Source organism: Dromiciops gliroides, chromosome 3 (assembly GCF_019393635.1).
Source record: "Dromiciops gliroides isolate mDroGli1 chromosome 3, mDroGli1.pri, whole genome shotgun sequence".
NCBI classification, from domain to species: Eukaryota; Metazoa; Chordata; class Mammalia; order Microbiotheria; family Microbiotheriidae; genus Dromiciops; species Dromiciops gliroides.
Window position 1 is genome coordinate 498,544,524 of NC_057863.1, and position 26,997 is coordinate 498,571,520.

Here is a 26,997-nt window from a genome sequence, read left to right on the forward strand (position 1 = left end):
TGCTCTATCCACTGCGCCACCTAGCTGCCCCCCTTAACCTTTTCTAATGTTCCTTCTAACACCTGGGATGGTAGTGGTCAAAGGGGGCGAAGATAGGAGGAGGGGGATTGGCAGAATGATACACATCTCAGAGTACAATCAAATCAAGCATTTATTATGCACTCCTCTGCTACGCACTGAATACAGGCGGCACAAGCCCGTGGAAAGGTTACTGGCTGCAAAGACAGGACCTGGATTCAAATTTTGGTTGTGAAATCTCGAATCTCTTCGCCTCTCTGCCTCAGTTTCCTCATCTTGTAAAACGAGGTTGGACCACTCAGATCCCTTTCAGTTTGTTTCCTCGTTTGTAAAATCGGTGGCTGTAGATCAGGGGTTCGTAAAACTGCAGTCCATGACATTAAAAAAAAACATTCAAATTACTTATACTCTTATTGGTTTCCTCTGTGATCTTATGTATTTATTTTAAGCCTTGAGAAACATTCCGAAAAGCGATCTGTGGGCCTCACCGGATTGTCAAAGGGGTCAGAAAAAGTCACTTTGAGAGCACTATGTGCCCGGCACTCCCTGTGTTAGGAGCTGGGGATGCAGAGAAGCTTACGATCCAACAGGGGCAACGGTTGTAGGTGCAGATGGGACGCTCGGATTAAGTCCTCTTCTAGTAGCCTTGCTGGAGAGGAGAGGAGAGGAAAGGAGAGGACCGGAGCTCCCACGCTTTCTACAACTTTCAAACTGTGAACTTGGAAGGGCCAATGTCAGGGGCGGGGCTGGTTCCTGGGGCGGAGTCGCGTCGCCTGAGGACCGGCTGAGGGGGAAGCCGGATTTGGGCCAGGAGGACAAGGCCCACCTGGTCCGGGGCGAGTCTCCAGGGCGTGTTCGACAGCGGAACCTCCCCTCCTTGCCCCGCCCCGTCTCACTCCTCCCGACGCTCCGAGCCCGGGAGCGCGCACGTAGGGGGGGAACGTTACGCTGGCGGGAGCGAGCACGTCCAAGACCCGGCGGCTGCGGCCCTGGGAAGTGTTACCGGGGTCGGGGCTGTGGCAGCCGCTTAGGTGAGGCCGGTGGTGGGGGCCCCTTGTGAGTCCACCGGGGAGGGCCTGGGCTAGGGGAGGGGAGCGTCCGGGGAGCGGGGGAGCTCCAGGGACAGAGGTCGGTAGGATCGGCGGGCCGGTGTGGGCGTTCATGGGGGAGGGGGGAAGACTAATCTGAGGTCAGGGTCAGGCACGGAGCTGTCGGGGCCCTCAGGGTCCGACCCGCGCACCCGAGCGTGGGACAGGGGGAGAGCCGGGCCTGGGGCCACTTGGGGGCCGCTAGTGGGGTGGGATGCAGGGGAGGGGTCTCCGGGGGGGCGTGTGTGTGTGTGTGTGTGTGTGTGTGTGTGTGTGTGTGTGTGTGTGTATACGTGTGTATACGTACGTGTGTACGCGCGCTCGTGCGTGTGCAGGCGTGGGTGTGTGTGTATATGGGAGGGGTAGGGTAGGAGGGGGGGGTGTTCGCCCAAGTGGGCCAGAGCCCCACAGGTCCTGACTCTCCAGTCCGCGTGTGTCACCCTCGCCTGGGTCTCTTTTCTATTTCATTTTTGTTATTTCGTGTTTGGTCACCTCACTGGCTAGGCAGGACGCCACCCGCCTGGATGTAGAGTTAAGGATCCATCCCCAAAAGGAAGGGAACTTTACCCCATTAGGAACGAAGGATCAATAAACTGTAGATGAGAAGCTGAAGCGCCCGCCAGAGGGGAAGGGATTGAGGGAGGGAGGGAGGGAAAGAGAGACAGACAGACGGACAGACAGATCGCAAAGGAGATAGAGGGGAGACTGCGCTTATCACCTCTCTCTGGGTCACTTCTCTTGTTCTGAGAGGGTTGTGTGCCAAACAACAAATCACTGCATTCTTGCATCTAGGTTCTCACCTGGTTAACAACCAACCTGTGTGCTGAGTTCTTTCCCTCCTCTTTCAGTTATTCCAGAACTAGAGTGTCCTGAACATTATACTCTCATGTTTCTCCATTTGTATTTATATATGTATATGCACACATGCATGTATGCATATGTATGTATATACACATATATGCCAGTGTTTATTGGTATTCAAGGATGGACAGTAATTCCCTACCGATTTTGGTATCACTTTAAAGGTTCCTCATCTGCAATTATACTTTCATGTTTCTCCATTTATATCCACCTGTATGTTCACACACATTATGTACGCAGTACACATAAGCACACATACAATACACATATGTTAGTGTATTTATTGATATTCAAGGACATTGATTTGCTCATATTTTTTTGTATCACTTGTTTTCCTCATCTGTAATTATACTCCCAGGTTTCATTTATATTTTAATATATGTATATGTACATGTTTATGCCCACATGCATGTATGTGCACATACAGTATGTATATATGTTAGTGTGTTTATTAATATTCAAGGATGGACAGTAATTCACTTACATTTTTTGTATCACTTGAGTTTCCTCATCTGTAATTACACTCTCATGTTTCTTCATGTATATTTTTATATGTATGTGCATACATATTTATATACACATTTACACATATGTATATATACATACACATTTATGTTAGTGTTTTTATTGCTATTCTAGGAGAGATAGTCATTCACATTTTTTGTATCATTTTAAAGTTTCCTCATTTGTAAAATGGGGATCATAGCCCCTATGTCATAGTTGTTAGAGATCAAAGTGTAGTAATCAAGTCAAGAAAGGAAGACCTTTGTTTCAATCTTGCCTTAGACACTGACTAACTGTGTGACCTTGGCCATGCCACTTTGTAACGTCTTTCAGCCTCAGTTTCCTCATCTATGAAATGGAAGCAATAATAGCACTTAAGATCCAAAGTTATTGTGAGGATCAAAGGACAATATTTGTAAAGTTTTTTGCAAAATTTAAAGAGTTGTATAGTGCCAGTTATTATTAACTACATACCAACAAAATACATGCAAGATAAATTGGGATAGTCTGAGAGGGAAGGCACTAAGATTAAGGAGGATCGGGAAGGCTTCTTGCTTGAAGAAAGCCAGGAGGCCAAAATGAAGTTCCAGGCATAGAATACAGCCAGGGAAAATTTTGCTCAGGGAGATGGAGTGGTTTGGGTGAGGCATAGCAGATCAAAGAGTATGTAGAGGAGGAATAAAGTGTGAGAAGAATGGAAAGGTAGGAAGGGGACCAGGTTATTTATGAAGGAGCTTAAAACCAAATAGAAGATTCTGTATTTTATCTTGGAGGTAATAGGGAGCCACTGGAGTTTGTGTGTGTGTGTGTGTGGGGGGGGGGTGATCACATCTGTGTAAGATCTGTTTGACAGCTGAGGTGGGTAGGGACTTGAGACAGAGAGACCAATCAGTAGGCTATTATAAAGCTGCTAGCTATTTATAGAGGACTTTCTTTGCTACAACTCCTGTGAGTGAATGAATGAATGAATCATCATGTGAAGTATTGATACAAATAGAAGAGTAAGACAGCCCCTGCTCACATTCTACTGGGGGGTAGGCAGTGAGGTAGGCAGAATAAGTATTAACTTCTTACTGTGAGGCAACTGGCTCCTGGAAATTCTCACTTACTGAGGGCACATAAAAAAGGATGGAGCCATGAAGACAAATGCAGGTTTCCTAACTCCCCAGTTCAATGTCATTTCCAGATACTGCCTCTCACAAACCTCACTTACGTGTGACTTCTGCTCAACAAATTTGGGCCAACCTAGGTTCTCTTAAAGAATAGGGTTTTAGAAAAATTAGGCAGCTAGGTGTAGCAGTGGATAAAGCACTGGCCCTGGATTCAGGAGGACCTGGGTTCAAATCTAGCCTCAGAGACTTGACACTTAACTAGCTGTGTGACCCTGGGCAAGTCACTTAACCCTCATTGCCCTGCAAAAAAAGGAAGAAAGAAAAAGAGAAAGCGTATTAGATGGATCACTGAAAATCTAAACCATTATTTGAGAAATAATTTTAAGTGCACACCCACTGATGTGGGTGCACATTATATCTATATACCGATGATAATCAATTGGATAACTGTTATTAACCAAGAGCAGGATGGTGGCTTGGCCAATAACTTGCTTGTAACTCTGGTCAAGTCCTTTGTGCGTCAGTGGATTATGTGTTCTAATGAGATTACACCGAGAAATTTCTGTGCTTTTTAAACATATTTTGAAGTATTATGGGTAGAAATAATATTAATTGCCATAAAGAAGAGACTTACATTTAAAATCAAGGAACAATTAAAAGAATGAATAGAACCCTGAAATCCTGATTGGAAGTTTTTCTTTGGCCATCTAACCGTTAGTTGACTTCTTTTATGCTCTTTTCTGTTTCCTGAATATAAGAAATAATGCTGTGGACATCTTAAAAAGTCTTATGAATAAGTTCTTGTTGAGTAGGACATTATATTTTATGGGACCACTATCTTTGGTATATCTTTTTTGTAGCATAGCTGGAAATAGAAAACATTTTCTGTAGCTCTATGAGTGATCATGATTTTCTCATTGTAGATGGGTTACAGGTTCCTTTGTTAATGCCATGAACCCAGATTTCAAAAGGATATATAGAAAAGATGGAGGGGCATATAAGCAAAGATAAATGTGAAGGATTAGTATAGACCTATATCGTTAGCATTAGGGAAGCTAAAGGCATTGAAAGTCTCTTAAAAATGCCAGGGATGAGAAAAGTTACTTTTAAAGCTATGTTTAAGATAGGTAAGTCTTCTTGGTGCAGTCAGTGTGATATTGACAGACAAAAAGAAATCTGAATTATACTACCCTTATTTCGGTTCATCATTTTTTCATCCAAGAAAATTAATTACCTACAAGCTAAAAAGAACAAACAATATAAGATTGATTGATATCCAAGATGTTAAATGACAGAAGGGACCTACCTGCTTGATACAATTCTGTCTCCTGGTCCAGGTGAAATACTGAAGTAATTTAGTATACATCATTGTTGGACAAATTGTCAGCTGTCTTTAAGGAGTCATTGAGAATGAGAAAGAGGCTGTATTAGTGTAGTGTAAAGAGATCTGAATTTGGAATCAGGAGATTTGGGATAATAGCTCTCTGTTTCTGTGTGTGACCTTGGAGAAGTCACTTAATTTCTGCTGACCTCAGTTTTTTCATCTGTAAAGAGAGTGATTAAAAGTATTTTTCAGGGGGCAGCTAGATGGCACAGTGGTTAAAGCAGCGGCCCTGGATTCAGGAGTACCTGAGTTCAAATCGGGCCTCAGACACTTGACACTTAACTAGCTGTGTGACCCTGGGCAAATAATTTTTTTTTTTTAGTGAGGCAATTGGGGTTAAGTGACTTGCCCAGGGTCACACAGCTAGTTAAGTGTCAAGTGTCTGAGGCTGGATTTGAACTCAGGTACTCCTGAATCCAGGGCCAGTGCTCTATCCACTGTGCCACCTAGCTGCCCCCTGGGCAAATCACTTAACCCCCATTGCCTACAAAAAAACAAAAGTACTTTTCAACTCTAGTATTCTGTGAGTCTAACACTGAAGATGAATAAAAGATCCTGATTTTTAGAAAAGGAAATATTATTGCATTGTAGACTGGTGAACTTCATGTCCATCCCTTGTAAAATTCTAGAATGAATTCTTTTTTAAGTTTTTGAGCACTTAGAAAAATAATGATTGATCACGAGGAACCAGACTGCCTTCACTTATTCATTTTCTTTTCTTTTTTCTTTGATAGGGTTAACTAGAAAGACCTGGGTTCAAGTCCTTTCTCTATGACACATACTGTCTGTGTGACTTTGGCAAGTAACTTAATCTTTTATGGCTCTAGACGGCTCTCTTAGACCCTAAATTGCAGAGAGAAGGTGCTGATCTGCATTGGTAGAGGGTAAGTTTCCTTACCTGGGAATTCTCTATACCAGTAAAATCACAGATCCAATTCCTGTTCTTTTCTCTACTAAATTGAATGGGGAAAACTAATAATAACAACTCATAGTTAGATAATGTTTTAATGTTTATGAGGGAAATGCTGTGGATATATTGTACTTAGATTTCAGCAAGACATTTGATTACCTCCACGAAATCCTTTTGGACAAGGTGGAAAAATGTTAGCTGAACAATAATACAATGAAATGTCTTCATAGTTGGTTGAAAAATTGGATCCAAATGGTATCAATTAATGGATAGATATCATCCTGAACTTATCTTTCTCCAAAAACTGATTCCTTTTGATTTCTCTATTTCTGTTAACACTATCCTTTATCCATCTTGCCATGCATACTTTTCAAAACAGTATTGACAGGGGGCAGCTAGGTGGTGCAGTGGATAAAGCACCAGCCCTGGATTCAGGAGGACCTGAGTTCAAATCTGGCCTTAGACACTTGACACTTACTAGCTGTGTGACCCTGGGCAAGTCACTTAACCCTCATTGCTCTGCCAAAAAATAAAAAGAAAGGAAGAAAGGAAGGAAGAAAGAAAGAAAGAAAACAGTATTGACAAATCCAAGGAGAACATACCCTAATGGTTAAAAGCAGTTGATGGTGCTGAAGATGTGCCACTAATAGGGGATAATAATCTTTTTTCTCATTCATATTGGCTCCTAAAGAGACATTTATCCTAGGTCAAATTGAGTTTTAGTGAAGTTTAGAATGCCATGGCTGTATCACTTTGTCTGACTTCATTGACATTTTGCTTCTCTTTTTAGATAATTTCAGCAAACAATTTAAAAGGGACATGCCATAGTACTTGGTTCATTCTCATTATAGAATTTCTTAATATTAGACTTTGTCAATTTAAGAAAGTCTTGACACTGAAGCATTATTTAGGCTTTCCCAAGTGTTAGGCATGTCAAAGGAACTGTAGGGAATTACTATCTTATGTGAAAGTGAAGCTATTGGTTAATGTCCACATGAGGTCAGATCATTGTTTTATAGATGAGGAAACTGAAGCTCAAGGTGAACTTAAGACCTCCCCTAAGTCCATATGCAACACTCTTTCTGCTATACCTCATGTTGTTGGAGGAATAGTCAGAAACAAAAGACCTACTAGGCTGTAGAGGAAATGGTCATGGTTAGCGAATCATTAGCATTGGGAGGCAGTTAAGTAAATGTTAAAATGCCACAGAGAAGTTAAGAAGGTTTAGAATCTTGATGGTTTTATTGAACTTAACAACTGTGTTTTGTTTTGTTTTGTTTGCTGGGCAATGAGGGTTAAGTGACTTGCCCAGGGTCACACAGCTAGTAAGTGTCAAGTAGAACTTAACAACTTTTAAGACTAATGATATAGAGGAGCTTTTGAGCTTACTGAGATTACTGATAGGCCATTTATCCCTTGTTATTATTGAATGCTTTTGTATAGTGTACTTGTAGAGAGTAAACAATGGATGCTCTGGATCACATGCTTACGGATCCTTTGGACCTGGGCCCCTGTGGAGATGGCCATGGCACTCGAATTATGGAGGACTGCATGCTAGGAGGAACCAGGGTTAGCCTGCCAGAGGACCTATTGGAAGATGTAAGTAACCTTGTCTGAATTGTTTATAGCATCCCTGTTCTATTCACCTGTGTATAGTGGTTGTTCCAGAACTTTTCTACTTTTCTCAAGTCCCTAACTCAAATCTTAACTCATCTATTCTCTATAGATGACCTCAGTTTCCTATTTTACTGAGAAAATGGAAATCTTCAAATGGAAGCTTCACAAATTTCCTTCCTCTTAACTTTAAAATGTCTCTGTATCTTTATTAATCCTATTTTACTTTGCTCTGGTTACAGAGGAAGATGTATTTCTCCTTGATTCACCTATGTATGCTCTTTTACAGTTTTTCTTATCTTCTCTGAGACTTTGCTTTATTAGTCCCCCCCCCCCCCTTCCTTTTGCATGTTCAGTCTCTTCCTTTCCATTGGCCCATTTTCTTCTGTCTACAAATATGCTCAGGCCTAAAACAAAAAACAAAATAAAAAACAAACAAACAATAAAAGGGCAGCTAGGTGGCACAGTGGATAAAACATTGGCCCTGGATTCAGGAGGACCCAAGTTCAAATCCAGCCTTAGACACTTGACACTTACTAGCTGTGTGACCCTGGGCAAGTCACTTAACCCTCATTGCCCTGCAAAAAAACAAAAACCAAACCAAACAAACAAAAAACAAATATGCTCAGGTCTTCCCTATATTAAAAAAAAAATCTATTAGACCCCCTCCAACCACTGTCATCTTTCTATTCTGCTTTCACATACTTCTCATAAGCAAAATCTTTGCTCACTGTTTCTACTTCTTTATAGCATACTCATTCTTAACCCTTAAAAATTTAACTGCTACTTTGCAAAAACTGTTCTTTTGAAGATCACTAGTGAGTTTATGATTACTAAATTCAGTGACTTTTCTCAGTCCTCACCCTCCTTGACCTTGCTTCAGCATTTGACACTTCATTACACTTTAATTCTTGAGACTTTCTGCTTCCTTGGTTTCTGTGACACTCTGTTCTTTTGCCTCTCTGATCTCTTCTCTTTCATTATTTCCACTTTTCTTCTTTCTCCTACCCTTGAAATTGTAGGCATTTCAACAGAGTTCTGTCTTTTATTCTCCTTTCTCTTTATATTTTCTCACTTGGTCATCATACCTAATGGCTTCAAGTATCACTTTTATTTGTTGACACCTGAATCTTTATAGCCTAGAACATTTTCTTGAGCTGTAGTTTTGCATTTCCTCTGAGGTGTTCCTCTGACACTTCAGATTGAACATGCCCAAAATAGAAGTCATCCTCTTCACCTCCAAACCCAGCATTTCTCTTTCTGACTTCCTTATTTTTGGCATTACTCTTCATCTCCTAGGCTAGAAGCTTTGTAGGCATTGTTTTAAAAATAATATTTTTTTATTTTTTGTTCTGAACTTGATAAACATCAACAAACATGAATGTTTACATCTACAAAGAAAATCAAAAGAAGATTGCATTTGAAACTGTGAATTTCATTATGGACAACTTTTAAAAAAGTTTATACTAGATTCAGCATGTTAGTTTAAAAGCTGTCTTGATTGTGTTGCCCTCTAAACTTCTAACCTCTTCTCTTCATTTTCTTTAAAAGCTTCATTGATACCCTTTCCCCCCCCTTTTTTGGGTATCCTATCATAATTCCCTATCCCCACTCATTCTCTTCTCTTCTCCTTTCTTCCCTCCCCTCAAAAAAAAAAAGTAATCCTCTACTGTAACAAGTTATTATAGGCAAGCAAGTATAGTCATCCACATATTGGTCATATCTGAAAATATTTATTTCATTCTGCCCCATTTAATATATTCTGTTTCCCCCAAGAGGTGGAAAACCCATTCATAATTGTTCTGGAACCATAGCTGATTATTGCATTGATCTGTTTGTTTTTGTTTTGTTTTTTATTTTTGTTTTTTGGTGAAGCAGTTGGGGTTAAGTGACTTGCCCAGGGTCACACAGCTAGTAATTGTCAAAATGTCTGAGGCCAGATTTGAACTCAGGGCCTCCTGGCTCCAGGACTGGTACGCTATCCACTGTGTCACCTAGCTGCCCCACATTGATCAGTTTTTAAGTCTTACAAAATTGTTTTTCTTTGCAGTATTGTAGTCATTGTTCACCTGTTCTTGTTCACTTAACTCTGAATTAGCTTATACAGATATTCCCAGGTCTCTTTGAATCTATCCCTCCTTTTTTCTTTTTCTTTTTTTTTTTTAATTTCCTTTTAGCAACAAACATTTATTTTTTCCAGTTACATGTAAGGGTAGTTTTCAGCATTCATTTTCATAAGATTTAGAGTTCCAAATTTTTCTCCCTCTCTCCCTTTGCTCTCCCTTCCACAAGATTGCAACCAGGTTATATATGTACAATCCACAAGTGTTCTTTTTATCAGTTCTTTCTTTTTTTTTTCTTTTTTTTCTTTTTAGTGAGGCAATTGGGGTTAAGTGACTTGCCCAAGGTCACACAGCTAGTAAGTGTTAAGTGTCTGAGGCTGGATTTGAACTCAGGTACTCCTGACTCCAGGGCCGGTGCTCTATCCACTGTGCCACCTAGCTGCCCCCCTATCAGTTATTTCTATGGAGGTGGATAGTAAGCTTCTTCATTAGTTCCTTGGGATTGTCTTGGATCATTGTGGCCTCAGACACAAGACAGTCACCCACTGTATGACCCTAGGCATGTCCCCAACTCCATTTTTTTTTTTTATGGTTCTCTAGGGTCTTGTATTTGAAAGTCAAATTTGCCATTCAGTTCAGGTCTTTTCATCACAAATATATGAAAGTCCTCTTTTTCATTAAAGTTCCATTTTTTCTTCTGAAAGATTATGATGAGTTTTGCTGGGTAGGTGATTCTTGGTTGTAATCCCAATTCCTTTGCCCTTTGGAATATCATATTCTATGCCCTCCGGTCCTTTAATGTAGAAGCTGCTAGATCTTGTGCTATCCTGACTGGGGTTCCACAGTACTTGAATTCTTTCTTTTTGGCAGTTTGCAATATTTTCTCCTTGACCTGAGAGCTCTGGAATTTGGCTATAATATTCCTAGGAGTTTTCCTTTTGGGATCTCTTTCTGGAGGTGATCGATGGATTCTTTCAGTTTCTATTTTAGCTTCTTTTTCTAGAATTTCAGGGCAATTTTCCCTGAGAATATCTTGGAAGATGATGTCTAAGCTCTTTCCTTGATCATGGTTTTCAGATAGACCAATAATTTTCAAATTATCTCCCCTGGACCTATTTTCCAGGTCAGCAATTTTTCCCGGAAGATATTTCACATTGCCCTCTATTTTTTTATTCATTTGGATTTGCTTTATTGTGTTTTGGTTTCTCATAAAGTCACTGGCTTCCATCTGTTCAATTCCAATTCTTAGGTAATTATTTTCATCAGAGAGCTTTTCCATTTGGCTTTGCAAGCTGTTGACTTTTTTTTCATGTCTTTCCTGCATCACCCTCATTTCTCTTTCCATTTTTTCATCTACCTCTCTAACTTTATCTTCAGAGTCCTTTTTGAGTGTCTCTGTGGCCTGAGACCAATTCATATTTTCCTTGGAAGCTTTAGATATAGGGACCCTGATGTTAACATCTTCCTCTGAGGGCGCACCTCAGTCTTCCTTGTTACTGTAGAAACTTTCTATGGTCCTCACCTTTCTCTGTCTGCTCATCTTGCCTTTCTTTTTTTTCTTTTTTTTTGTGAGGCAGTTGGGGTTAAGTGACTTGCCTAGGGTCACACAGCTAGTAAGTGTCAAATGTCTGAGGCCGGATTTGAACTCAGGTACTCTTGACTCCAGGGCCGGTGCTCTATCCACTGTGCCACCTAGCTGCCCCATGCCTTTCTTTTACTTGACTTTTAGCTCCTTAAAGTGGGGCACTGTTTCCAGGCTGCAGTATCCCAAGCTTAAGAAGTCCCAGGTGGTATGATTTAAGGAGGATCAGGTTCTTCACTCACCTGGCCTGTTCCCTGGTCCTTAGTTGACCCCAGGCCAACTTGCTTTGTGTGTTGTGGTTGTTAGCTCCCCTGTGCCCCTCCCCCACCCGGGCCACTTCTACTCAAGCCTACCTCCTGGTTCTCAGCAGCGGTGAAAAATCCAAGTTCTGCCTCTGCACCAGCATAGACCCTTGTAGTCTCCCCCCTGCCTAGGGCTCAGACCTCTCATCAGACTTTGAGCTTAGTTCCAGATGACACTGGAGCTTCAGCTGATTCAGAGGCTCTGGGGGGGTCTCCTTATCTGGTGAGGCCTTCCTGGGACTGGATCTGTGTCAGGGTGACTGTGGGGTTGGGCTGGACTCCTGTATCAGCACAGCAGCTCCCTCCTTCTGACCTTTGAAGCTGTTCTTGGTTAGAAGATGATTTCAAGGGGGGCAGCTAGGTGGTGCAGTGGATAAAGCACCAGTCCTGGATTCAGGAGGACCTGAGTTCAAATCTGGCCTCAGACACTTAACACTTACTAGCTGTGTGACCTTGGGCAAGTCACTTAACCTTCATTGCCCCCCACAAAAAAAATCAACCAAAAAAAAAAGATGATTTCAGCACATTCTTCTGTGAGTTTTGCTGCTCCAGGCATTTTCCTATGGTGTAATTTGGTTGTTTTTTGGAGTGATTGTGTCATGAGTTCGAGAGCTCACTGCCTTTCCTCCGCCATCTTGGCTCCGCCCTGGAAGTGCCTATCCCTTCTTATAGTGCAATAATATTTTATTGCATACTTAGACTATAATTTGTTCAATCATTTCCCAGTTGATATGTACCTTTTAAATTTCCATTTCTTTGCTACAAAGATAGTGCTACTCTGAACATTTTTGTACATATGGGTCTTTTCTCTGTGAGCTATGTGCCAGCTAGTGATATTACTGGGCCAAAGAGTATGCGCGATTTAATAACTTTTGGGGTATAGTTACAAATTGCTTTCTGTAAGATTGGACCAATTCATGGCACTGCCAAGAGTTCACTTTGGGGGGCATCCTTGATCTCTTTTCCCTCCCTCCCACATCCATTTAATCAGTAAATCCTTTTTGTTCTATGTCTATGTTTTTCATCCTTCATTTATTTTCCATCTCACTGTCACTATCAAGTTTTATGTGCTCATCATCTTTTGCTTCAATTATTGAAATGGCCTCCTAACTGATCTCCATCTTTACTCTAACTCTTATAATTCCTATTTTTCATACAGCTTCTAGTCTGGCCTAGCAGCTATTATCCAAGGGAGCAAACCCTGTGGATAAGGGATCTACTATCCCTACCATCAATATAACCCATTTGCCAGTGATGGAGCAGACAAATCAGCCTTATTGAAATAGCAAGACATTCTGAGAGAGACAGGAGGTAGCATATTCAGTGAAGGTCAGACCATTGCCCCTATCTCAACTAGTGTTGCTTCTCTGAGATAGCTCAGGACTCAGACACCCAAGAACTGTAGTACTCTTTAGACCCCCTGGTCCTGCCTCCAGTCTGGCCCCAATGCTGTTGTCATTGAGGACATCCTTAGTAGATAAGGCCAACTCTGTTATCCCTGCCACCATCAACATGAAGTAGCTACCTCTGGCAGACTGGTAAACCTAAGAGGTTTCTCTTCTCACTCTCCTCTCCCACCAACCCTACTTTTAGCATGGCCATCACAGCCATCATTCAGGGGGAACAACTTTGTGGAAATGCAATCTGTCAGCTACTTCTGAGGGTGCTTTAGTGTCCCTCTTCTCAGCAGCTATTGAAGGTTCAGAATAGAAAATTCTAATTAAAGGTACCATAGACAGTGAAACATGTGTGCACCAAGTGGTATAGCATCCAAATTCTTAGAGAATAAGTTAAGTGAGTTACAGGAAAAATAGATAGCAAAACTCTTATTAATGGGGGACTTCAACCTCCCCCTCTTAGAACTAGATAAATCTAACCACAAAATTAATAAGAAAGGAGTTAAGGAGGTGAATAGAATTTTATGATAGACTTCTGGAGAAAACTGAATTGGGATAGAAAAGAATATATCTTTTTCTAAGTGGTACATGGCACATACACAAAATTTTGACTATGTATTAGGGCATAAAAACCTCACAGTCAGATGCAGAAAGGCAGAAATAGTAAATACACCCTTTTCATATCATGATGCAATAAAAATTATGTGTAATAAAAAGCCATGGAAAGATAGAACAAAAAGGAATTGGAAACTAAATACTCTTATCCTAAAGAATGAGTGAGTCAAAAAATAAATCATAGAAACAATAACTTCATCCAAGAGAATTACAATAATGAGACAAAATACCAAAACTTACTGAATGCAGCCAAAGCAGTTCTTAGGGGAAACTTTATAACTCTAAATGGCTACATGAATAAAAGAAAGAAAGAGGGGATCAATGAATTGGGCATGCAACTAGAAAAGCTAGAGAAAGAACAAATTAAAAACCCCCTATTAAACACCAAATTGGAAATTCTGAAAATTAAAGGAGAGAGTAATAAAATTGAAAGTAAATGTATAGAATTAATAAATAAATCTAAGAGCTGGTTCTATGAAAAAACCAGTAAAATAGGTAAACGTTTGGTTAATTTGTTTTTTAAAAAAAGAAGAAAACCAAATTACCTGCATCAAAAATGAAAAGGGTAAACTCACCACCAATGAAAAGGAAATTAAAGCAATAATTAGGAACTGTTTTGCCCAACTATATGCCAATAAATTTGACAATCTAAATGAAATGCATGAGTATTTACAAAAATATAAACTGGCCAGATTAACAGAAGAGAAAATAAAATCCTTAAATAAGCCATTTTAGAAAAAAAAAATTAAACAAGCCATCAGTTAACTCCCTAAGAAAAAATCTCCAGGACCAGATGGGTTTACAAGTGAATTCTATCAAATATTTAAAGAACAGTTCATTCCAATACAATACAAACTATTTGGAAAAATAGGTGAAGAAGGGATCCTACCACATTCCTTCTATGAGACAAATATGATGCTGATACCTAAACCAGGAAGAACAAAAGAACAAAAACAGAAAATTATGGACCAATCTCCCTAATGAATATTGATGCAAAAATTCTAAATAGAATATTAGTAAAGAGATTATAGCAGTTTATCACCAGGATAATACACTGTGACCAGGTGGGATTTATAGCAGGAATGCAGGGCTGGTTCAATATGAGGAAAACTATCAACATAATCAACCACATCAATAACAAAACTAACCAAAATTATATGATTATCCCAATAGATTCAGAGAAAGCTTTTGACAAAATACAGCACCCTTTCCTGTTAAAAACACGAGAGAGCATAGGAATAAATAGAGCTTTCCTTAAGATGATAAATAGTATCTGTCTTAAACCATCAGGAAGCATTAAGATCAGGGGTGAAACAAGGATGTCCATTCTCACCACTGTTAATTCAATATTGTACTAGAAATGTTAGTCTTAGCAATAAGAGAAGAAAAAGAAATTGAAAGAATTCAAATAGGTAAGGAAGAATCAAAACTATCACTCTTTGTAGATGATATGATGGTATACTTAGAGAATCCTAAGGAATGAACTGAAAAATTACTTGAAACAATTAACAACTTTACCAAAGTTGCAGGATGTAAAATAAATCCACTCGAATTATCAGCATTTCTATATATGAGCAACAAAGTCCAGCAGCAAGAGATAGAAAGAGAAGTTCTATTTAAAATTATTGTAGCCAATATAAAATACTTGGGAGTCTACTTGCCAAGGCAAACCCAGGAACTATATGAACACAATTACAAAACACTTTTCACACAGATAAAATCAGATCTAAACAAATGGGTAGGCCAAGCTAATAATAAAGACAATTCTACCTAAATTAATCTACTTATTTAGTGCCATATGAAACTACCAAAAAACTATTTTAAAGAGCTCGAAAAAGCAATAAAAAATTCATATGGAAGAACAAAAGGTCAAGAATATCAAGGGAATTAATGGAAAAAAAACCCAAACAAACAAAAAACTATATTATGAAGCAGTAGTCATCAAAATTATTTGGTACTGGCTAAGAAATAGGATGAGGGGCAGCTAGCTGGCGCACTGGATAGAGCACCGACCCTGGAGTCAGGAGTACCTGAGTTCAAATCCAGCCTCAGACACTTGACACTTACTAGCTGTGTGACCCTGGGCAAGTCACTTAACCCCAATTGCCTCACCAAAAAAAAAAAGAAATGAAATAGAGAGGACGGTCAGTGGAATAGGTTAGGCACACATTTATAGCAGTAAATGATTATAGCAATCTCCAGTTTGATAAACCCAAAGACTCTAGCCTCCAGGATAAGAGCTCACACCTGGAAAATAGTATGGCAGAAACTAGGCATAGACCAACATTTTACACTATACACCAAAGTACAGTCAAAATGATTACAAGATCTAGATATAAAGGATGATACCATATGCAGATTAGAAAAGGAAGGAGTAGTTTACTTCTCAGAACTGTGTAGAGGAGAAAAATTTATGACCAAAGATGAGATAGCATTATGAAATGCAAAGCAGATCATTTTGACTACATTAAATTAAAAAGGTACAAACAAAGCCAATGCAAGCAAGATTGGAAGGAAAGCAGAAAGCTGGGAAACAAGTTTTACGGGCAGTATTTTTGATAAAGGCCTTATATCTAAAATATGTAGAGAATTGAATCAAATATACAAGAATACAAGTCATTCCCCAATTGAGAAATGGTTAAAGGATATGAGCAGGCAGTTTTTAGATGATGAAATTAAAACTATCTACAGCCATATGAACATATTTTCTCAGTCACTACTGATTAGAGAAATGCAAATTAAAACTACTCAGAGGTACCACCATACACCTATCCAGTTGGCAAATATGACAAAAAAGGAAAATGATAAATGTTGGAGAAGATGTTGGGAAAATTAGAACACTAATGCTGTTGGTGGAACTGTGAACTGATCCAACCATTCTGGAGAGTGATTTGGAACCATGCCCAAAAGGCTTTAAAACTGCACACCCTTTCACCCAGAAGTACCACTATTAAGTCTATATCTCAAAGAGATCATAAAAAAGGGGAAAGGACCCACATGCACAAAAATATTCATATCTGCTCTCTTTGTGGTAGCAAATTGGAAATTGAGGGGATGGATGCCTATTAATTGGGGAATGGCTAAACAAATTGTGGTATATGAATGTAATGGAATACTATTGTGCTGTAATAAATGATAAGCTGATGGATTTCAGAAAAACCTGGAAATACATGAATTGATGCTGAGTGAAATGAGCAGAACCAGGAGAACATTGTACACAGTATCAACAACATTTTGTGATGATCAGCTGTGATAGACTTAACTCTTCTCAGCAATACAATGATCCAAGACAGTGCCAAAAGACTTATGGTGGAAAATGTTCTCCACATGCAGAAAAAAACCTATGGAATCTGAATGCAGATTGAAACATACTATTTTCACTTTTGTTGTTGCTTTTTTCTTATTGTTCTTGTTTATTCTTGTAGTTTTTTTCCTTTTTTGATTAATGTGGAAATATGTTTAAAATGATAGTAATATATAACCTATATAGAATTGCTTGCTGGCCTCAGGAAGAGGGAAGGAAGGGAAGGTGGGAGAAAAATTTGTAACTCAAAAAATATCCTTACATGTAATTGAGAAAAATTAAAAAAATTTTTAAAAAATGACATTAAAGATGCTGCATTATCATCCATCTGTATTCAAGGACTCCTGGGTCTTTCTGTTTGATTTGCAGTAGAAACCACCTATCTGTGTTGTTTCCCCTGTTAGAATGTCATTTTTTGAGAGCAGGGACTGTATTGCTTTTCTGTATCCTCAGTGCTTATCATGTGCTTTGTACTAGTAAGTGCTTAATAAATTGTTTTCATTCATTCATATTCACGAAGCTATGATCCTGTCACTTCTGCTTGAAAGCCTTCATTGGTTCCCTACCTCTTACTAAATAAAGCCAGGGCTCCTTAACCAGTTATTCAAGGCCTTTTTTAGACTGTCCACAGTCATTCTTTTTAGCCTTTCACTACTTCTTGTGCTTTAATCAAATTGAACTGCTTGCAGTATCTTAAATATACCCATTTAACCTTTTCACTACTTCTCTTCCTTCCCTCCATTTGTCAAAATTCTCATCCTTCCAGGACCAACTTAAATATCACTTCTTTAATGTCACACTCCTTAATCTCCTTAGCCAGTAAGTCTTCCTTCTATGAACTCTCTTTTTAGATCTTTTATGCCTTTTGTTACATATCTTGAATGATAGTTACTTGTTTACATGTCTTATCTTGCAACCAGGTTTTGTGTTATGAAAGCAAAGACTTTTTCTTATTTGTTTTTGTATTCACACCATACATAGCACAATGTCTTACACGTAATAGATGCTAATGAAATAGTTGATAAATCTTTTTGTTTTTGTTTTGCTTGAATGGTATTGAGTAAATTCTCCATTTCAGCTTCCTAGCCTTTCTCTTATTGTCAGCCAGGTTTCTCTCTGCCAGACCTTTGCCATTTTCTGAATAGAAAACCTTGTCTTCAGCTGCACTGTTCAATTCTGAGAATGTACAATTGAGCAAAGGTCTTGGGATTATAAAAATAAAACTGGCATTTCTGTTGCTGACTTTTTGTCCCCATTATTTTTTCTCTTCCAGCCTGAGATATTCTTTGATGTGGTTAGCCTCTCAACATGGCAGGATGTGCTCAGCGACTCTCAGCGTGAGCACCTCCAGCAGTTCCTGCCTCACTTCCCTGAAGATAACATCGAGCAGCAAAATCAACTTATTCTAGCCCTATTCAGTGGGGAAAACTTTCGTTTTGGGAACCCATTGCACATTGCCCAGAAACTCTTCCGAGGTCTGTAGCTGAATAATCATTCTCCCCGCCTCCCTGTCCTGACATGTTTCATTCCTGTGGAATTTTCTTATCTTTGACCTATCTCTCTGTTGCACACATTTGTAGAAATAGGAACAAAGAGAATGTATTTGTGCCATAGAATTCTTAAACTTTTGACTTCAGTGGTTCATTTCCTGCTATAGGGATGAAGATTGAGGAATGTACTTTCCCACTTATATTAAAGGGTTTGCTTTAGCAGAGACATGCAGTCAAACTATCTCGTCCAGTTCTTGTAAGCTTTGTTATCTGATTGCCTTGACTTCTAGAGGAAAGCAGATTCATTATATTTAAACCTTGTTACCTACGGCTAAGACATAAATTTGATGCTTTTTTCTGTCTTTTTTTTTTTTTTAGTGAGGCATTTGGGGTTAAGTGACTTGCCCAGGGTCACACAGCTAGTAAGTGTTAAGTGTCCGAGGCCGGATTTGAACTCAGGTACTCCTGACTCCAGGGCCGGTCCTCTATCCACTGCGCGATCTAGCTGCCCCTTTTTTCTGTCTTCTTGACCTGAGTCATCACTCTTGAGTGAAGAGGGATTCTCCTCCATGCTGTTGTTATAAACTGAAGCTCAGAACCTTTAGAGAAAGGCAAACCACTGCTAGTAGAGTTTGAATTGGGCCCTCAGAGCCTACTGTTTTTCCTAATAATTCGAGCTTTCCCGAAATGGAATTAAATGAGATAGGTACCTCTCACTGAAAATGTTTAAACAGAGGCTAGATGAGTTGTGGGGAACATAGAGACGATTCATGGTAACAATATTGTTGTCATTGTACAAAGTGTTGTCCTGTTTTTGCTCTTCCCCAATATTTTTGTTGTAGATCATTTGTAATTTCCCCAAAATCCTGAGATCTATGGATGGGGAGATGTGGCTGATCTCACAAATAAAAGCCTTGAAAGGTACAAGCAATGACACACCATAGAGAACGACTAGGTTGGAGTTGAAGGTTATTGGAATAAATGGTAGGATCCCAGACTTCAAATTGGAAGGTTCCTCTGAGGCCATTGAGTCTAGAGAAACAGGCCTAGAGAGGTTCATTGACTTTCCCAGGGATTCACATGCCATAAATAGAGCCAGAATTTGATTGAGTACAGCTCCTCCAGCACCAGATCTATTGCTCCTTGCACTGTACCAGATTGCTTCTCTATTGGGATACTAAGGACAGATGACCTTCCTGTTTAATTCTCTGGGCTGGAAAACACTGGGGTGACTGGAGCAGTGCGTATTTGTCAAAAACCAGGGGTGACCAAGGAATGAGGGATAACAACAGCAAAGGAGAGTTGATGTTTCTGATGAGTATCTAAGTGCCCCTGACTCCTGACTCAAAAGCCAAGTATTCTGCTCTTTTGTGTGCAGGTGGCAGAACACAGGACAATACCTTGTCACTGTGCTCCATCAGTGTTTTCTCTCTAGGTCAGTTCTCTGCTTTTTAATGCCCTTCTCCTCTTATTCTCTAGATGGACACTTTAACCCTGAAGTGGTGAAGTACCGGCAGCTGTGCTTCAAATCTCAGTACAAGCGCTACCTCAACTCTCAGCAGCAGTATTTCCATCGGCTGCTGAAACAGATTCTTGCTTCACGAACTGTAAGTATCATGAGGAGCCAGGAGGAGAGGGAAGAAAGAAAGGCCTATGGAACATATATTCCCTTCACTGAATTCCTATCCTGTAGTGATTATATCTTAAATATTGGTGACAGTAAATATATGCATCTTAGAACTGCACTGGTGTAAGAAATTTTAATCTGTTGAAATGTTTGAATACTTGGATAGAATGGAATTGTGTTAACCTGTCTCATTCACTAATTTACGGATTTTAAAACTTTGGTATGCTCATATAATATGCAGTGTAACTACAATACAAATATAACAGTATAATACAATATAAATATAACAATATAAATAATTCCTCTTATTAGTCCCAAATTTACCTCTTTTTATGAACATGAGCATACCAAAGTTCCATTGTTTATATTATAGTATGTAGTTCCATTATATATATATATAACACAATATAGTATATTGTTCCATTGTTTATATTATAGTATGTAGGGGCAGCTAGGTGGTTTAGAGAACAGAGTGCTCATCTTCCTGAGTTCAAATCTGCCTTAGACTCTTATGTGACCCTGGGCAAGTCACAGTTCCTCATCTGTAAAAAGAGCTGGAAAAAAATGGCAAGCCACTCCGGTATCTTTGCCAAGAAAATCCCAAATGGGGTCACGAAGAGTTGGACATGACTGAAAAGACTGAACAACAACAACAACATAGGAGATAGTAAACTTACAGAATTCATTGCCCCAATCATAGTTTATATAACCTTATCCACCTTACCTCAGCCACACATAAAGATGGCCATACCCTTGATCCCCCACAAATGGCACAACTTCCAAGTTAGTAAAATCTGAAATTCCCTTATCGGATAACTATCTATTATCATTCTACCTCTCGTCTTTCACCCCCAAACCCTGTTCTTCTTCTCTGTGACCTTTAGGTTTTCTCCTAGCCCATTACCCATGTACTAGCTACACTCTCCTCCTTTCTTTATCTTGACTCCTTGGTAAACTGGTTCAACTCTATGCTGTCCTCTTCCCTTAAGTCCCTGACCTCTTTATCCTATGGCCAATTTTCCCCTGCTAAGCCTCACTTCTGCCCTCTGCTGCCTCCATTGCTTTTTTCATGTGCTGTTAATTGAAGTTGAGAAAATCATGAAACTGCTGATAGGGTCCACTACAAATTGTTGTTACATAACCTCAACTTGGACCCTCATTGCTGCATGACAGTTGTTTTACCCCTCCTTAATTACTTCAATATCCCACTCATCACAACAGCTCTTCCAAAACTTCATGTCTTTTCAAGCCTTCAGTGTCTCTCCCTTCTTCTTCATCCCCTTGGCTGAGAACTTTGCCTTGTATTTTACTGAAAAAAATTGAGGCTGTTCACTGAGAGCTACTTCTTCCTCTCTCCTCATTTTACATCACTCAGATGACTTCTGCCACTTTCTTCTCCTTCAATGTCTCATAAAGAGGTGGTCCTTCTTTACCTTCACCCAAGCTAACCCCTTGACATGCACTCATGATCTCTTTCCATCCTGTCTTCTCCACCCTCACTTTCTCACTCATCCTCATTCTCTGTCTACTGGTTCATTTCCTACTGCCCACAAATACACCTGTGTTGTAACCCCCCAAAACTTCAAAAAATGCTCACTTGATCTCTGCTCAACTATTGGTTCATATATCTCTTGCTTTTTGTGGCTAAACTCCTTGAGAAGACTATCTGCAAAGTCCATTTGCCTCTACTTGCTTTGACTTTGGATTTTATCATTCAACCAAGACTGCTCTCTCCTGAGTTACTAAGGATCTCTTAATTGCCAAATCTAATTTGGCCTTTTGTCAATCCTTAACCTTCTTGACCTCTCTGCAACTTTTCTTTTCTTTTCTTTTCTTTTCTTTTTTTTTGGTGAGGCAATTGGGGTTAAGTGACTTGCCCAGGGTCACACAGCTAGTAAGTGTCAAGTGTCTGAGGTCGGATTTGAACTCAGGTCCTCCTGAATCCAGGGCCGGTGCTCTATCCACTGCGCCACCTAGTTGCCCTCTCTCTGCAACTTTTGACGCTTCTGATGACTCTTTTCTCCTTGATATTTTTTTCTCTCTAGGTTTTTATGATATTTCTCTATCCTTGTTCTCCTACCTATCTGACTGCTTCTTCTCTGTCTCCTTTACTGGATCTTTATCCAGGTGATAACCACTAACACGGGTATACCCCAGGGCTCTGTCCTAGATCCTCTTCTCTTCCTCTGTAGTATTTCACTTCAGTTTTCTCTCTGCCAATGATTCTCAAACCCGTTTGTTCAGCCCTAGCCTCAATGCTGACCTTCAGTCTTGCCTCTCCAGCTGCCTACTATACTGGATGTCTTCTTGACAGCTTAAACTCAACATGTCTAGAACTGAATTCATTGTTTTCCTCCCCCCCCCCCCCCAAACTTCCCTGTTTCTGTCAGAGGGCAGCACCATTTTTCCAGTCACCCAGACTTGGAACCTATTTGTCATCCTTGACTTCTTGTTATCTCTCAATCTTTATATCCAATTTGTTGCCAAGTCCTATTGATTTTACCTTCATAACATTCCTCACATATATCCCCTTCTCTTCTCTGACACTGCCACCACCTATGTACAAGCCCTCTCATATCATGCCTAGCCTGCTGTGATAGCCTTCAATGTTAGTCTCCCTGTCTCAAGTCTCTTCCTACTCCAATCTATTCTACACTCAGCTGTCAGATTGATTTTCCTAAAGCACAGATCTGATCATGTTACACTTCCCTTTCCCTCTTGTCCTCCCTATTCAACAGACTCCAGTAGCTCACTGTCATCTCTAGGGTCAAATATAAAATCCTTTCTGACATTCAAAGCCCTTCATAAGTAGTGCCCTTCAGCTCTCCCATCTTCTTACACCTTATATCCTTCTATATACTTTTTTTTGGTTTGTTTTTGTTTGTTTGTTTTTAAGTGAGGCAATTGGGGTTAAGTGACTTGCCCAGGGTCACACAGCTAGTAAGTGTTAAGTGTCTGAGGCTGGATTTGAACTCAGGTACTCCTGACTCCAGGGCCGGTGCTCTATCCACTGCACCACCTAGCTGCCCCATACTTTTTTTTTGGTGAGGCAATGAGGGTTAATTGACTTGCCTAGGGTCACACAGCTAGTAAGTGTCAAGTGTCTGAGGCCGGATTTGAACTCATATCCTCCTGAATCCAGGGCCGGTGCTTTATCCACTGTTCCACCTAGCTGCCCCACCATATACCATATTTTTTCTTTTTTTTTTTTGTGGGGCAGTGAGAGCTAAGTGACTTGCCCAAGGTCACACAGCTAGTAAGTGCCAAGTGTCTGAGGCTGGATTTGAACTCAGGTCCTCCTGAATCCAGGGCCAGTGCTCTATCTACTGCGCCACCTAGCTGCCCCACACACCATATACTATTAAATACAGTGACACAAGCTTCTCTGCTGTTCCTCAAATAAGACACCCTAACTCCCAGTCCAAGTGTTTTTATTGGCTGTTTGCCCTGCCTGGAATGCTTTTCTTCCTAATCTTTGCCTCCTGGCTTTCTTTGATTCCCAACTAAAATCCCACCTTTTACAGGAAGGCTTTTCTAATTCCTCTTATTTCTAGTGTCTTCTTTCTGTTGATTATTTCCAGTTTATCTTGTCTATAGCCTGTTTGTACATTGTTGTATATTATCTTTCCTAATAGATTGTTCACCACTTGAGGATGGTATTTTCAACCTTTCCTTGTATCCCCAGTGCTTAGCACAGTGCCTGGCACATTGCTATTTAGTTGTTTTTTAATCACATCTGACTCATTATCCTAGTGTCTAATAAATGTTTATTGACCTACAGCTATAAGTAATTTTCAGGGTGCTTGAGTCAAATGAACAGATGTTAGATCCCTTGTAGTTTATTAAGGAAAACAAGGATGCTTTAGTGGTATGTTTCTAACCTATGAGGTTGGAATAAATAAAAACTTCTTGTTTTTTAGTAGGTTCAACAAGTCCTGTAGCACTATTGTTAGAGACACAAAACTCCAAAATAAATGGGCTGCTCATTTGTTTTCATTTGATTCTTCTTAGAGCCAAAGTTGTTTTGGTTCTAAATGACCCTCTTAATTCATGCTGTGGAAAAATTTCAGCTCACATTGAACAGAAATAATCTTTGTTATATAGCTCCTTTCAGGGATATTGTTGAAAAGTTTAGTTTGGGAATTTAATCTTGTGAGAAATCTATTCTTTTGTATTTAATGGGAATTTACATGTGAGGTTTGTTTGGTTTTTTTTTGAGAGGACAGTATTTAAGGAGGAAAGTAACAGCTCCATCTGTCTGAAGGGAGTTATATTCTATCAGAAGTTGGGATGGCTTGAATAATAGCTAATAATAATAATAATTAGTGAAATTTATATAGCATTTTAAAGTTTGCAAAAAATTTACTCAATTTGATCTTCACAATAACCCTATAAGGGAAGTTCTGTTATTATCCCCATTTTATAGATGGGGAAACTTAGACTGAAAGAGGTTAAGTGACTTGCCCAGGGTCACACAGCTAGGAGGCATCTCATGTTGGCTTTGAACTCTGGTCTCTACCAATTTGAAGGCCAGCACTCTATCCACTGCACTAGCAAGCTGCCTTTAATATGATCTTGTGTCAGAAGTGAGATATGACCCCATGCCTCCAGTAGGAGACCATACTTGTATCTGCCACCTTGGACCTGCTGGTGGTCCTGACCAATGGTCAACTTGACCACTATGAAGCAAATTTTTAAGGCTATGTACCCACTAGATGATACTTTCTCTCCAGGACTTGTTGGAGATGGCTAAGACAAGTGGCCCTGCCCTTCCCCTTCGGAGGAAGCGGCCTTCACTGTCCTGTACTCCTGAGGAAAGAGAACGACGAACTCAGCAGCGCTACTTGAAGGTTCTTCGGGAAGTTAAGGAAGAATGTGGAGATAGCACCTTATCCTCTGATGAAGAAGGTGGGTGTTTTCTAATTCTTTGAGAAATGGAGGTGGGACTTTTAAAACTGGCAGTCTGTTTTTCAGTTTGGAGCCAGACATAGTAGTGGATCTCTCATGCTAAGAAACTACTCTGGTGGGTGGATAATGGGACTTGAGGACCTCCTCTCCCATCTCTAGGACACTACTGGAAATCCCCGTTAGCTGGAAATTACTACATCTTCTATACTTTTTACTTAAGTTAGCTTTTGAGTTTAGTTTAGGTTCCCAGTGGACAGCTCCCTGCTTAGCAGGGTCCTTTCCTGCTTGTCTGGTCCTATTGTGCCCCTTGAGAGAACTGCTTTTCCCCTTACAGGAGAGTAGTAGTAGCTGTTGGCCTGCTGCAATGCGATTCCATCACTCTGTTGAATTGAAGTCTCTCTTCCTGGAAGAGCCGTTTAAATGATCTAAGTGTGCTCCAGTCCATCTGGGGAAGGGTCAGAAAGAAATGGTGGAACCCTGGTCTCCATGTTGAACCCTTAGCCCCGTTGAACCCAAATGGCCATTTACCCAATCTCCTTTATTGGAGTCCACAGCCACGTTGGATTTACAAGAGCAATTTTCTTTTGAAGATCTCAGCTCATGGCTTCCGAGCTCTCCAGCCCGTTCTCCTAGTCCTGCGGTGCCCCTGAGGGTGGTGCCCACGCTTTCAACCCTGGATATGAAAACTGCAGGTGAGAACAAGATAATGATCTTGGTACTCTAGGGAATAAGTTCCTCACAACTGTATTGATCCAAGAATTTCTTTGGAAGGTTCATAATAGTAAATTGTTGTGAAATAGAAACTTTGAGAAATAGGTTTGGTACAATTTTTTCATTTTGGGGTGTGGAATTTAGTCATTTTATTTGGACCCTTTGGCATTACAGATGTAAATATTTTTGTACTAAAAATCTTTTCCCTTTAGTACATATTCGTAGTAAAATGGGACCAATGATTTAAAATACAGTTAGTTTTGCAGCTTCTATATATTGCCAAACTGCCGTTCTAGAAGATTGCATGATAGTTCTGTCAACATAACAACAAAATACTACTTTCTCTGTTGCCAACATTGAATTTTATTTGACATAGTAAGCAAATAAGGAACATTTTAGGAAGCATTGTCCAGCACTTTTAGGACCGACAAATCTAAAGTTACTGATATTGAGCCATGTCACAGGAAGTTGAAATGTTGTTCCTCTGAATACAAGATTTTTTATAAATTATGCAGACATGAGGAAAGACACTCCAGAAACATTTATATAGAAGCTTTTTTTTTTTTTTTGGTGAGGCAGTAAGGGTTAAGTGACTAGCCCAGGGTCACACAGCTAGTAAGTGCCAAGTGTCTGAGGCCACATTTGAACTCAGATCCTCCTGAATCCAGGGCTGGTGCTTTATCCACTGCGCCACCTAGCTTCCCCCTGTATAGAATCTTAGAGTCTAAAGGGCCTTTCAGATTTATTAAGTCAATCTTCCACCTACTGTACGAATTCTCTTCACAACATCAATTTATTAAGGGCCTATGATATGCCAAGCATTGCATTATATCCTGGGGATACAAATTCAGTGTCCCTGACAGATGGTCATTTAGTCTCTGCTCGAACACTTAATTATTAGTTTTTCCTTTATATTGAACTTAAAGCTATCTACTTGTAACTTTTCCCACCTTGTCCTAGTATTGTCTTCTGGAGCTATATATAGAATAAAAATAATCCCTTGTATGAGTAATAGTGTGTCATATATTTGAAGACCATGATTATATCTATCCTAAGCCTTCTTTTTCCCAGGCTAAACTTCCCTACTTCCTTCAGTTATTCATGACAGTATTCATAATTATATGATTTCCAGATTCTTCACAATATTCTATTGGTCATGTTTCTTGCATTGTACTTTATCTTATTTTTGTTAAAATTCAATGTCCAGAACTGTGCTTATCACATCAGGTGTTGTCTGACTAGAACAAAGTACAGAATAATTATTATTTACTGTGTGTTCATTCATTCGTTCATTCTAAACTTAGTAGCTATTAGCAATATATAAACAAGAATGAAAAATGATTTTTAAGAGACCATAAACTCTTGTAGTTAAAAAAAATTAATATACTTAGTAAATAAAATAACAAGTGGTCTGTTTGTTTATATGTCCCCATCTGAATTTTTCTTCTGTGTTTTTTTCATTTTGTTGCTGCTGTTATTATTTTTGCAGTTGTAATCAATGTATATG

At 39.7% G+C, this 26,997-nt stretch overlaps 1 protein-coding gene across 5 annotated transcripts in view; it reads left to right on the forward strand.

Annotated features, from left to right (window-relative positions):
• Positions 1-959: 959 nt before the first annotated feature.
• The window catches only part of NFRKB (nuclear factor related to kappaB binding protein), a 43,326-nt gene continuing 17,288 nt past the window's right edge, over positions 960-26,997 (forward strand). For all 5 annotated transcript variants that reach the window (XR_006355668.1, XM_043995669.1, XM_043995671.1 and 2 more), the window contains exons 1-7: positions 960-1,049; positions 5,702-5,851; positions 7,321-7,476; positions 18,028-18,229; positions 19,724-19,851; positions 24,605-24,779; positions 25,370-25,471. Coding sequence is in view for 4 of the 5 variants with exons in the window: in XM_043995669.1 (XP_043851604.1) it covers positions 7,342-7,476; positions 18,028-18,229; positions 19,724-19,851; positions 24,605-24,779; positions 25,370-25,471 (742 nt within the window). In the remaining variant the exon portion in view is untranslated. The remainder of the gene's footprint in view (positions 1,050-5,701; positions 5,852-7,320; positions 7,477-18,027; positions 18,230-19,723; positions 19,852-24,604; positions 24,780-25,369; positions 25,472-26,997) is intronic.